General features: G+C 38.2%; 4 protein-coding genes across 6 annotated transcripts; 3 read left to right on the forward strand and 1 right to left on the reverse strand.

The window, feature by feature from the left end:
- Positions 1-286: 286 nt before the first annotated feature.
- LOC141908420 (putative methyltransferase DDB_G0268948) lies at positions 287-4,614 on the reverse strand. 2 transcript variants are annotated; one of them, XM_074798466.1, is made up of 7 exons: positions 4,498-4,614; positions 2,797-2,920; positions 2,518-2,684; positions 1,724-1,943; positions 1,441-1,535; positions 834-962; positions 287-532 (listed from the first exon to the last, which is right to left on the reverse strand). In XM_074798466.1, the coding sequence occupies exons 1-7, from the start codon at positions 4,545-4,547 to the stop codon at positions 439-441; spliced, it is 879 nt and encodes a 292-aa protein (XP_074654567.1). In that variant the 5' UTR covers positions 4,548-4,614; the 3' UTR covers positions 287-438. The 2 variants fall into 2 exon arrangements, with proteins under 2 accessions (XP_074654567.1, XP_074654568.1); XM_074798467.1 differs by lacking the exon at positions 4,498-4,614 and adding an exon at positions 3,067-3,087.
- On the forward strand, positions 2,791-5,687 carry LOC141908421 (putative methyltransferase DDB_G0268948). Its single transcript, XM_074798468.1, has 6 exons — positions 2,791-2,844; positions 3,375-3,671; positions 4,045-4,208; positions 4,475-4,700; positions 4,846-4,940; positions 5,363-5,687. Exons 2-6 carry the CDS (start codon positions 3,558-3,560, stop codon positions 5,580-5,582), a joined length of 819 nt encoding a protein of 272 aa, XP_074654569.1. The 5' UTR covers positions 2,791-2,844; positions 3,375-3,557; the 3' UTR covers positions 5,583-5,687.
- A 444-nt stretch (positions 5,688-6,131) lies between these two features.
- On the forward strand, positions 6,132-8,205 carry LOC141909267 (putative methyltransferase DDB_G0268948). Its single transcript, XM_074799657.1, has 6 exons — positions 6,132-6,242; positions 6,535-6,698; positions 6,875-7,094; positions 7,552-7,658; positions 7,736-7,864; positions 8,068-8,205. The coding sequence occupies exons 1-6, from the start codon at positions 6,132-6,134 to the stop codon at positions 8,168-8,170; spliced, it is 834 nt and encodes a 277-aa protein (XP_074655758.1). The 3' UTR covers positions 8,171-8,205.
- A 1,543-nt stretch (positions 8,206-9,748) lies between these two features.
- LOC141908772 (putative methyltransferase DDB_G0268948) lies at positions 9,749-12,037 on the forward strand. Of its 2 annotated transcripts, none has more exons than XM_074798966.1 (7): positions 9,749-9,800; positions 10,025-10,307; positions 10,447-10,610; positions 10,732-10,951; positions 11,033-11,133; positions 11,335-11,463; positions 11,592-12,037. In XM_074798966.1, exons 2-7 carry the CDS (start codon positions 10,197-10,199, stop codon positions 11,713-11,715), a joined length of 849 nt encoding a protein of 282 aa, XP_074655067.1. In that variant the 5' UTR covers positions 9,749-9,800; positions 10,025-10,196; the 3' UTR covers positions 11,716-12,037. The 2 variants fall into 2 exon arrangements, with proteins under 2 accessions (XP_074655067.1, XP_074655068.1); XM_074798967.1 differs by having other exon boundaries at positions 9,756-9,773.
- The last annotated feature ends 24 nt before the right edge of the window (positions 12,038-12,061 follow it).

A 12,061-nucleotide genomic window follows, 5' to 3' on the forward strand; every position in this document is an offset into this window, starting at 1 on the left:
GTAATCGTTTGCCTTCGATGTTTTAGAATCAGTTGCAAATGCGCTGAAAAACATTCGAATAAGCTACTGCCGAGCAGTACAGGCGTTACAACTCTTACCGGAAATAAATATTGAAACCTTTAACCTTTACAGTAAATAACGTAGTGTTGAATATAATAGTGTGATGTTTGCAAAAGAAAATTCGGTAATATACGGTTTGTTGGAAACCGCTAGTGAGATTTCATTCATTTGGAAAACAATGGATATGATAACATGGAAGTAATAGAATTACAGTACAGCAAGAGTCTTCAAGTCTACAAGACGAAATTTATTTCGGGGCTGCATTGTACGAGAATTTTGGAAATGTTGTGCTGTGTTATCTGTACGGCGCCTGCGAAACGTTCGCCTGGTAGCATTCGTGGAAATCATTGTTTGGCAGCTGTTGTGGTCACGACGATATCAACACTTCCGCGACATCAGCATGAATACGGTGGATTTAATGTTCATCGTCGTTTCACCAGTTATTTTCGGATTGCGAAATATATCAAGTATTCTGTAATAGAAAAGAACGTTTTACGTAAAATGGAACGCAATCAATAAAACTAAAGCTAAGCCTGATTGACTACACGAATTACTTTCTAATATTTCAGATATAAGTTGAATTATGTTTTCCTTGTGAATTTAATGTGCATGATATTCATATGATTACTACTTAACTTATAAAGCTCAACTACATGTAATCTGAATTGAATAGTAAAAGAATAACTTGAATACTCGAATAACATGTAATGAATCTGCCAGATTCGTGGATTAGATGCCAGTAAAAATCAAATTCTATCAGTTAGTGCATTTACCTTTGCCTGAAATAGTCCATACAGTCGACATTTGGTATATTTGCTTGAAATTGACAAAAATCTTCCGAACAGCTGATAAAATGAAGATATTCGTCGATTGTTCTTTGACCGTTTAGTAATGAATAGAATCTGCAAATAAACGAAATGGGGCAATTTATATACGGTCAATAAAGAAATTTAGAAAGATTTGTGCGTCGAAACATACATGTCAAATAACTGGAGAACAGTCAAATTGGTGATCTAGATGAAATGGCGAACGCACCAAACAATATTAGCGAGGCAAAAAATAATTCACGCGCCATAAAACATATTCACGCGGTCTCCAAATTCAACTCGTTTGTTTTTGGATCCACCAAAAGTTGCGCGTTTGTGACACACAGATTTAATTAAGACAAATAGAATTCGAACCGCCCTTTTGCAGCCCTCGCATTTCCAAATCTGTCCTTTTCAAATCAAGTGCCTATTCAGGACCATCCCCTTCGCAGAATCCTAGTTCCGCCCTGGACCCTGATGGTATGATTTTGCTATTCCACTCGGTGAGAAAACTTTAAGAATAACTTAAAGAGATAACTTTAACCAGTAAGACATTCTCCAATTTTAAACTCACCTTCTCTCGTTTTCAAAACAAGGTTCCAGTTCCGCATATTGTTTTTCGCAAGTCGTTAACCAGCTTCCCAAATGCTGTTCCTTGTTAGTAAATACCTATACATCGGGAGAAATGTAAATAGACGCATGAAGTCCTAAAATCAATTCGCAGATGTTTGTTGTTGTCTCGGAAACTTTAGTCGCTGATGAGCTTTTTGGACCAATAAGTCACAGAACCCAAATGCCCAAAAGTCCCGTGGTCCACTAAAGAAGCTCATTGCATATACATCTTACACCCTCTTTACCTCATCGACGAATCTATTAACGGCTTCAGACTCATTCGGAAATCCGTCGCAATCAAACAAAGGCCAGTTATATCCCCAAATTGCCAGGACACCGCCCGGTTTCAGAATGCGACGAACCTCTTCGTAAAACGTTGGGATGTCGAAACATAACAGCGAAGACGCAACAGTAACGAGTGTAGTGGAATCATCGGCCACTGGTAAAGTTGTTCCTTCTCCTAATCTGAAAATAGTTATGTCAAAAGAATGTAGGAATTCTGTGGTGCTCAAAAACTACGTTACGCGTAGACGGAAGGGGGTTACAAGGGAGGGGTGCTGGAACCATAATCTAGATTTTAGCAAATAGCGGGGAGGGGGTGAATTATTTTTACGTTAGATTATAGAGAGGGTCTTTCCAAAATGTGTTACAGGTTACATGTTGTTACCAAGGGGGGGGGGGGGGTACCGAAATTTCCCCAAAAATGTGTTACGCAATTTTTGAACAGCCCCTGGTCAGCTATTTTCGTCAAATGACGGGAAATAGAAAATATTTTCATAACTCTGATGTACAGCGATATAAAATGAATACATTTCAAATGTTTGCGTCAAATCCAGACCGATAACTGTGAACTGGGGCGTCCGGGTAAATACAGCGCTCGCTGACAACTGTCATTAAAATTATGGCCCATTGACATTTCTGCTGTATCGGCCGATAGCGAATAAAGAGCATCTGAGTTCAGGGCTAATGATAATACATTGAACTTCTCCATGTACAATTGATATATCTTAGTAAGTTCCGTGAAGGGCATAGAACCTACTTATATTCTATATTCTCGTGTACGTTTCGTCTTTTCGCTTCTTCTATCTGCGCCTGGCTACAATCTACGCCTATCAGAGTTTGGAAATGATCAGCGAATAGCGGTGTACTCTGTCCGGACCCGCAGCCGACATCAACCAACTGATCGAAAGGCAATTGTTTGTTTCTCTGTGGAAATTATGAGAAAACTTTCAAATACGCGTGAACTGTTATCTTTATTATCATGAATTTTATTATTTTTATTATGAATGGTCTCATGAAGGTTATGATCGAAACTCACTTCATCTTCTGTCAAGAAATTCACGACAGCGTCTTTCAAATCCGGAGGGTACGAAATTCGCGTCCAGGCATATCTGGAAACTAAATCCCTTTCTTGAAACGGGTCCATAACTTTCACTTTCGAGCTTTGTTTTGTCAATTGAAATAAAAAAAACACATATATCTATTCCGATTTGCGGAGCTCTGGAGGGGTCACTGATATACTGATACAGAGCTAGATAATTATATGCATAGAATGATTTATAAAATGTCCTGGAGAGTTATGAATTACCACACTATATTTCACCCAGTTCCAACACGTTGAATATTATTCATAGATAATCGGACGGAGCAATTTTTCATGTATTTCACGAATCACGTGAACATTTCATAGTTTATACGTCCATGACCTGAATCGTCGACGTGTTTAGGAAAATGTGAAAATAATGTGGCAACTTGGTGTCTGAAAAGTAGGCCTATAGTGGCTGATTCGGGCCAAAACGAAAATTCAATTTCGTTTAGGTCAATCTTGTTTTTCTCTTAGATTAGATATGATACGTAGATATCTAATTTTAATATGTAAATGTTCAAAAATTACAGACGAATACAGAAAAATTGCATCATTTTCGAGAACCATAAAAGAAGATTGATTGATAAAACAATTATACCCGAGACATTTGGATAAATGGACGACTATTTTGTTGTCACATGCATATGCGTCACACATTTGATATTTATAATACTGAAACACACACACACACGATGTAAACCGAAAGAAGAACGATGGAAAACAGAAGGTTTGAAGATAAAGACCACGCTTCCCGATACGCTCAGGCTCGATTCTCTTATCCAGCAGACCTAAAGGATACCATTTTAGATCTTCTTACAGAAAATACGGTAAGCATTTCAGTCAGCAGGGGTGGATTTAAGGGTAGTCTTGAATGTCCGGACACCTGCCTTCCCATTGCTGTAGCCCTTTCCACCAAGACGGAGATATTGTGAACCGGCAAATTTGATACTCATCCTCTCGGGAAAATTGCATCTTTTAGGATGCAATTCATAAGAAGCATCTTATAACGGAGGGTGGGAACACCCGCTAGTGGTCTCTGGCTTGGGTGCTTCATCCGAGAAATGCATTTTATCTTCTTCTGGCTTTCAATTTTCTTATATCCGCCCCTGTCTTGCTTTGCAGCAGATGATGTACAATAAAAGTTATACACCAAAAATGAATGTTCAACATTTTCTGAAGCAATGACCGTTTTACATTCAGGATTTTCGTCCACCGTTTTGTCAGCTGATTGATGTCGGCTGCGGTTCTGGACAGAGTACACCACTTTTCGCGGATCATTTCGATCGTCTGATCGGTTTGGATGTGAGCCAGGCACAAATAGAAGAGGCTAATACTCGCAATACGTATGCGAATATCAAATATCTGTACGTATGAACTAAAAGCTAGTGCTTGTAAAAGTATTTCCTGTTCCAGTCAACGAATGAAGTAGAAATGTAGGTCCGACCTTCGTTATATATACATAATACACAAAACATATACAGGCATTCCGCATGAATGGCCTGAATCCAATCAGCAATAGGTGATACTTAAACATAAAAAACGGGTAAAAGTAAAGGAAGGCATTCATACGTTTCGGTATGAAATTATTCTGCAATCTTTATCAGACGTTTATGTATTTTGTATTTTTCAGAATAGGAGATGCGTCGTCGTTACCTGTGGAAGACGAGTCTACTGAAATCATTACTGCCGCTACAGCAGTGCATTGGTTCGATATACCCAAATTCTACGAAGAGGTTCGCCGGATGTTGAAACCGGGAGGCGTCCTCGCCTTGTGGGGTTCCGCATTAAAACACGGCAGTATAGAATGCGTTGATAACGCGCAACGGTCCAAGGCCGCCACGGACACACTCAGACAGGTACAACGAGAAATTATGTGATTTATTCAACACGCATAGCTAGAAATTTGTCTTTAAGAAAAACTGCACTACCTAAATAACATAATATCTGTTTTATACGTAAGAATTCTACTCCGAAATCAATTCTTATCTTTTATCATTACAGATAGTAGATGAAGAATGGGCGGGATGGGGACGTAAAAACGCGAATAAGGGTCATTACATTCACGAATTGAAGCCGTGTTTTCAAACTGAAAAGAGGTAAGTATTCTAAAATCTAATGCATACAAGATAAAAGGAGAAGTGATCATGAATTAAAGCTGTAAACATGCTGATACTGATAACGGAAGCGAGCTGGGGGCCGAGAGAAAAATCATGAATGAAAATAAAATTCGAGTTTTTAAATTCAATTCCTTTCAACTATCAGCTCTTTAATCGCGATTTATTATCTCGCAATTAAATAGATTTCTATTTCAATTCTATCTTTTCTTTTCTACCGGCGGCCATTCATTCAATCAAAAACATTTCGTTCGAATCAAAAAAATATCTATTTTCACCATGTCACCTCCGGGCTGAACCTAATCTTAAAGATAAAAGAACATTCAAACAGATCCTGTTCTCATTATTTATTCTCCATAATTCTGCCCATGTAAGTTAAATGGTATTTGTTTTTTATTTGTAAGATACAACACGAAGGTCGCAGTTAAACAGACGTTAGACGAATTCATCTTGTACATGAGCACCTTCTCGTCATTCGAGAAAATCCAACAATCCGACAAAACAAGGGATTATTCTGCAGAGATTAAAAACCGATTTCTGAACGCGTTAGGATATCCGGAATCTGCCGGAGACACGAAACTTACCGTTTCAGTGCCGCTGTACTGTCTTTTTACGAAGAAATAGACAATCGAGTTTAATGAAAATGGCATAGGAATTCGATCAGTACCATTTCTAACATCTAATTCAAGTTACCCTTATTATGCGAGTGAAATATAGCAAGAAATATTATTGAACTATTGTCGATGCTGTTTCTTTGTGTTCGCGTTTTTTATGTTTGATATTTTCCAAGCCGAAAAAAGTGGTCAACAACAACAAAAAATTGGGCGGCTGTCCAGTAACATTGTTCACAATATCAATAACACATTTCAACACATATACGTATGCCCGTGAAATTATCAGGATCGAATGACGAAGCTGGTGAATTTACTGACTTTGATAATGTATATTGCCAGAGTCAATGATTAAGATTTGAATTTTGATTCAGAATGCTGACATAAGAAAGTTGATACAAACACCGGTAGTAGGATTCAGAAACGTGTTAATCACTTTATTGTTTGCCCTCTAATATATGACGTTTTCATATGGAGCGACAAATCTTAGTCTTAGGTCGTAGGTCATAGATAAAGATATACAACCTTTATAAACGCGTTTCACCACGGTCATTGTGCAGCCATGGAATACAGAATTTTTGAAGATAAGGACCTCGTAGCTAGATATGCGAAGGCTCGTTTCTCGTACCCACAAGATCTCAAAGAAGCTGTTCTAGAGTTTCTCGCAGAATCGGTGAGTTGTGTGAGTTTTGTACGGAATACTTGTCATAAAAGCCTTTTAAGCCGTGTACATATTGATACGTTTCATGAGCAAATCATCTCTGTGTCGGTGACCACGATAAGGGCCATGTTGTTTATACCATTCGTTGTGTCAAGTCTTAACTAATCGGATTTTCTGCGATTTGGGCCCTAAACATTTATGAAAGTCTGTCCTTCCGTCATTTGTTGTTGATTGTCAGTGACTACGATTTGTATCTTTGTTGTACATTTTTAGATACTGTCGGTTTTCTTGTATTCTGTTCTAGAATCTTAGTCCACCGTTTGGTCAGTTGGTTGATGTCGGTTGTGGCTCTGGACAAAGCACGCCACTTTTTGCTGATCAATTTCAAAACCTTATTGGCGTTGATTTCAGTGAGGCTCAAATCGAAGAAGCGAAAAAATGCAACGATCACCAAAATATAACATATCTGTAAGTGAACTATGCCATTCAATTTTTCTATCAAAGCACATTTTCGTGTAATCTTCTAAACAATAATGTTTTGTTTGAGGGATTTGTATTCTAAAGACAGTACAGTGTATAGTGTAGCTGCCACCCTTTGTGGTAACATTTGGAATCTTTCTAATGATTGATAAACTCTTTTGCAGAGTTCAGGACGCTTATTCCTTGCCGATAGAAGACTCGTCTACGGATTTAGTAACCTGTGCTGCCTCAATTCATTGGTTTGATCTTCCACGGTTTTACGAAGAAGTCAGAAGGATCCTAAAGCCAGGAGGTGTGCTAGCCGCCTGGTCGTATAGATACCCGGATGTAGAGTATGAAGGTCATCCCGAAGCTTCGGAACGCGCTAGTGAAGTTATCAAACATGTATATGTAATACCTTATTTTTGATAGAAAAGAAAAATAATCTCAAATGAAGTTATAGGTCTACATTGTTTTAGTAAACATCGCAAATACAGTCAACCACCGATATACCGCCCTCCCGTAGACGGCACCACCCCCACCTACCCCAGGTGTACATCTCTTTACAAATACATAGTAAAGCATCCCCGATATACCGCCATATTCTCTTACCGCCAAAATCGTTCTGCACCGATGTGGGCCCGCGGTATATCGAGGGTTGACTGTATATGAATAAGAAAATAAAAACTGGAGGAATGATTTTATATGCCGATTAAACTGATACCAGAACTTTTTGGCTGCATTCCACCTGATGATGACCTTAAGTCAAACGCCCAAAGCAGTCTCAAACATTCATCTACTGCTTATACGGATTATAATGATTTGTTCGCCCGACGTCGTAAATATAACTTCTTTCTTTCAGATGGAAACAAAGGAATGGATTGAGGGAGGTTGGAGGGCGCACGTAACCACCGTTTGTGATCAGTTTTATGCTAACGTACCGATGTGTTTTGCGGGATCTGAAAAGAGGTGATTGCCAGGAAACTAAACGCAATTTTCGAAGATTGTAAAGCAATTGACGCCAGCTCAAACTTATGTCTCTTCAGGTTTTTATCCACGTTAGAATTGGCACGATCTGTGGACGAATATGTCTTGTTAGTCAGTACGTATTCAAGTTACCAGAAATTAAAAGAAGACCGACCAAATTGGGACTACCTGGGTGAACTAAAACAGAGGTATAATTTAGATGAATACAGAAAATTTGAAAATGAACTCATTTTGTAGCTTAATCAATAGAATCTACATGTATTTAAGTTTTTAGGTGAAAACTTTAAGCATAAACCTTACATTCTGTATGCATTCTTTTGATATATCTATCAGGGGTCATAGATGTTTTAAGTGCTTCAGTTTTCAGTAGATGATTATTTTTATTTTTCAGGCTTCTGGGTGCATTAGGAAATCCCGATACTGGTGGAAAAACTGAAATTGTTTTAAAGATTCCTTTGTTCATGTTCATGTCTAAAAAACCCATAGACTCGTAATGATTTGATACGTCAGAAATTTCATTAGTTTGGTGCAGTAACCGATCATCGGTGTTCCATCGTGTTGGACATAAAACAGCCATTGGTGTAGGATATTTCTTTATTTTTCAAATCAGTGTTTATTTGTATGTTTTCCTACAGCAAATCTTTGCGGTGAAATACGCACGAATTTCATGTCCTAATAAAAGATATATGTAAAAATTAATGGCATAGTTACAAACTTGGAACTGAGTGAATACATCGTACAGGAAATCTTTCTGCTCCGCGGGCACGTGTAAGAATGCAGTTGTTGAAGATGGTATTGTAAATACTGCAAATGCCAATGAGATCGTTACAAGCATTTTTGTTGTACGTTTTGATTTTGTGGTTTTCTTATCAGACGAAACCATTTTTGAACCTCTGAATAATTTAAATATTATTATAGAATTTGACGTTATAATCAAAGACAAAGGTAGAAAATAAACGTAGATGACAATTGTGATATAAAGGCGGATCAGATCAGACAATTCGTAGTAACAACCAAACGTCTGCCCCGGAAAATACATTTGAATAGTAGGTAGAAGATATAGGACCAGCGCGTTCACTCCAATGACCATCAATATAGTAAATCTAGCGAATCTCGGTGTACATATCAAACGAGCTGTGATGGGGAAGAGAACAACTGCCGCTCGTTCTAGAGATATCGCTACTATCAACCACGAACTATTACAGGCTGCAAGTGCCATAGCAAATTCGTAGATTTGACAACTAACCAGAGATTTCATGACGAATACTGGACCAGTTTCTATGTGCAAGAGCAGAAACTGTACCACGGGCATCAAAGTCAAGTTGATGCAATATACGGAATCACTGACAGCCAAAACGATAAGATAGTTAGCGTAAGATAAAACCCGGAATCTGGGACTTGTCATTATCAGAAACGTAGCCGAATTTCCGAATACACCTAACATGAACAAGATGATCAGAATGACCAATGACATTATGCGGTAGCTACCAGACTTGTTCGCCACGGACATTATGACGATGTAACTGCTGTAAGTTCGACCAATTGGCATCTGAGTAGAATTCATGATGAGCATAGACTGTCTGCATCACAATTATTGATAATGTCATTTATATACAGCATTCATTTGCCGGATATCAAATGATAAGCGCCGTTGGCACTGAGTATAGAAATTCTTTGAAATATAACATGATAATCAGAAAGGCGATATATTGTGTAAAATGTAATGCAACTATTAAATGTAATTCCTGAACACAAATAAATGCAGAATGGCGCGAGGCTCAACTTAAAACATGACAGAAACTGGCCGATGCCTAGCATTAGCAGCACGAAAAAAACATTGAACAAGAGCAAAAACCTTATTCGTATAGCAGCGCTGCTTAGTGGTTTTGCGAGAAAGACATGAATTTAAGGAAACAAAATTTTGCTCAACAATATTTCTTCTTTTTGAAATCTAATTTATCAACTTGATCAACCACACGCGTACAAATTTAATACAATGTGTTGTCTTCAACGGGGTCGAGTGAAGTGATAGTGCAAAAGTCAAATATATATAGATATAGATATATAATATGGTTTATATATGAATATTGTTGAGAGGTGCATGCACGACTGGGTGTATCGAATGTACAGAGTGTCTGGGAAAAATGCCATCTAACAATCGAAAATGATTTGAGAAGATTCAGTGTGACTTTTAGGGAATAGTTGAATGTATTGGAGTCACTCCTGAACCTTCTCTTTTTGTTGCACTTTAAAATCTTGGTGTCAAAATTCAGATGACATTTTTCAATGACACTTTGAATAAGTTTCCCCAATGTTATAAATACGCTGTTGCATTTTTCGCTGAGTAGAAGGCAAGGTGGCATATATAACCGTGGAACGACTTAGAACGTTGGCAAATCTGATCGATACACTTCAGTACGGAATACAGAAAGTTTAAGGATAAGGCTCGTGTAGCTGCTCGAAGGCTCTCGTACAGCAAGGCGCATACAACTGTATCGGAGAGTCCGATCATACTTAAATATGGAATACAGAAGGTTTGAGGATAAGGACCATGTAGCTAGATACGCGGAGTCTCGTATCTCATACCCACAGGAGCTCAGGAAAGCCGTATTAGAATTCCTAGCCGGATCGGTGAGTTCAATAGTATCGTTTTTACCTGGACGTTTATGAATTCAATGTTCTCCTTAAAATATTTCCGCATCAAACTGTAGACACTGCACCAGGCCAAGAGGTAATTTCTGATATGGTTTTATTATTGTTTTGGTGATAGAATCTTAGTCCACCTTACGGCCAGTTGGTTGATGTCGGTTGTGGGTCTGGACAAAGCACGCCGCTTTTCGCTGATCAGTTCAAAACCCTGATTGGCGTTGATTACAGTGAGGCTCAAATTGAGGAGGCGAAAAGACGCAACAAACACCAAAATATTATATACCTGTGAGTCAAAGTTTTTTTTTCAAATTTTCCTTACTGCTGAGATTGATTTAATGTAAGTTCCGCGGTGCATCGCGCTCGGTGCCCCAGGTGCAGACCTAATTCTTACTCAATTCGCATACAGAGTTCAGGACGCTTATTCATTACCATCAGAGGACTCGTCTACGGATTTAGTAACATGTGCTGCTTCCATTCATTGGTTCGATCTTCCACGGTTTTACGAAGAAGTCAGAAGGGTCCTAAAGCCGGAAGGTGTGCTAGCCGCCTGGTCGTATAGATACCCGGATATCGAGTATGAAGGTCACCCCGAAGCCTCAGAACGCGCTAGTGAAGTTATCAAACAAGTAATGATTCTTTGATGCTTTTTCATCTAGCGACATTTTCTGACATCCTCTTTGACTTTGAATAACACCTTTTTATTTCAGCTGTTTACGAGGGAATGGATCGATGCAGGTTTGAGGCCTCGGCCAGACAGTGATGGACTTTACGCCGATATGCCGGTGTGTTTTGAGGGATCAGAAAAAAGGTAAACAGTGATTAGCATATAGAGACATCTTTATAGCATATCTAATACAAAGATTCTTACGGTAAATATAACTCGGAATAATGCTCAAAAATCACCTTTAACCGAGAAACCTTATAGTTTATTCAGAGATTTTCTTTACAGATATGTCCCCACTACAGGACGCTTTCATAATAATTATAAGCCTTATTTATTTCTTCCAAGGTTTTTAACCAGGTTAGATTTGAAGCAAAGTTTGGAAGAATATATGTTCTTAATCAGTACATATTCAAGTTACCAGAAATTCGTAGACCTCCATCCGAACCGGGATTACCTAGGTGAAATAAAACAGAGGTATCATTCAGCTACTTAGAGATAATTTGTGTAATAACTGTACCGATATTCATGTACACCAATCTGACATACATGTACACCAATCTGATATACATGTACACCAATCTGGTTATTTCAATGTTTTTCAGATTATTGGACGCATTAGGAAATCCTGAAACTGGTGAAAAAATTCAACTCATCATAAAGATTCCAATATTCATGTTCATGTCTAAAAAACCACAAACGGCAATTAATCTGTTAGGCCCATGTTAGAAATTTAGTAATAAATCGATAGTATAAGTACACCAGAGGTAGTTTATTCAAAACTCTGTGTAAACATGTATTCAAATCGTACAAACAATGTGGCGTTTTTCTCTCGGAATTTGGTTACTTTTGGACGGTGAATTGGTAGATCTTTCGAAGGTACTTAATCACTACGTTTGTTTTGTATAATCCGAGCCTGTGGATCGATGTATTAGGAAATAATAATCATATTCAAATAATAATCACATTCATTAAATCAATAATTTCACAGTTCCTGGTCCTATCACTGAACTATGGTTGAACCCTGACTAGAATTATAATTATTTGAACTTGTTACAACCTTCAGGTTTGGCGT

Source organism: Tubulanus polymorphus, chromosome 7 (assembly GCF_964204645.1).
Source record: "Tubulanus polymorphus chromosome 7, tnTubPoly1.2, whole genome shotgun sequence".
NCBI lineage: Eukaryota > Metazoa > Nemertea > Palaeonemertea > Tubulaniformes > Tubulanidae > Tubulanus > Tubulanus polymorphus.

Excerpts from the sequence above, each read along its gene's own strand:
- LOC141908421 (XM_074798468.1), top strand. The coding sequence starts at position 3,558 with ATGGAAAACAGAAGGTTTGAAGATAAAGACCACGCTTCCCGATACGCT. Across the intron at positions 4,209-4,474 it reads TATGCGAATATCAAATATCT|AATAGGAGATGCGTCGTCGT; the intron begins GTACGTATGAAC and ends TGTATTTTTCAG. Across the intron at positions 4,701-4,845 it reads CCACGGACACACTCAGACAG|ATAGTAGATGAAGAATGGGC; the intron begins GTACAACGAGAA and ends TTATCATTACAG.
- LOC141908420 (XM_074798466.1), bottom strand. The coding sequence starts at position 4,547 with ATGCACTGCTGTAGCGGCAGTAATGATTTCAGTAGACTCGTCTTCCAC. Across the intron at positions 963-1,440 it reads TGTTTTGAAAACGAGAGAAG|ATTCTATTCATTACTAAACG; the intron begins GTGAGTTTAAAA and ends GTTTATTTGCAG. Across the intron at positions 533-833 it reads ATGGACTATTTCAGGCAAAG|AATACTTGATATATTTCGCA; the intron begins GTAAATGCACTA and ends TTTCTATTACAG.
- LOC141909267 (XM_074799657.1), top strand. The coding sequence starts at position 6,132 with ATGGAATACAGAATTTTTGAAGATAAGGACCTCGTAGCTAGATATGCG. Across the intron at positions 6,243-6,534 it reads TAGAGTTTCTCGCAGAATCG|AATCTTAGTCCACCGTTTGG; the intron begins GTGAGTTGTGTG and ends ATTCTGTTCTAG. Across the intron at positions 7,095-7,551 it reads CTAGTGAAGTTATCAAACAT|ATGGAAACAAAGGAATGGAT; the intron begins GTATATGTAATA and ends TCTTTCTTTCAG.
- LOC141908772 (XM_074798966.1), top strand. The coding sequence starts at position 10,197 with ATGGAATACAGAAGGTTTGAGGATAAGGACCATGTAGCTAGATACGCG. Across the intron at positions 10,308-10,446 it reads TAGAATTCCTAGCCGGATCG|AATCTTAGTCCACCTTACGG; the intron begins GTGAGTTCAATA and ends TTTTGGTGATAG. Across the intron at positions 10,611-10,731 it reads CACCAAAATATTATATACCT|AGTTCAGGACGCTTATTCAT; the intron begins GTGAGTCAAAGT and ends ATTCGCATACAG.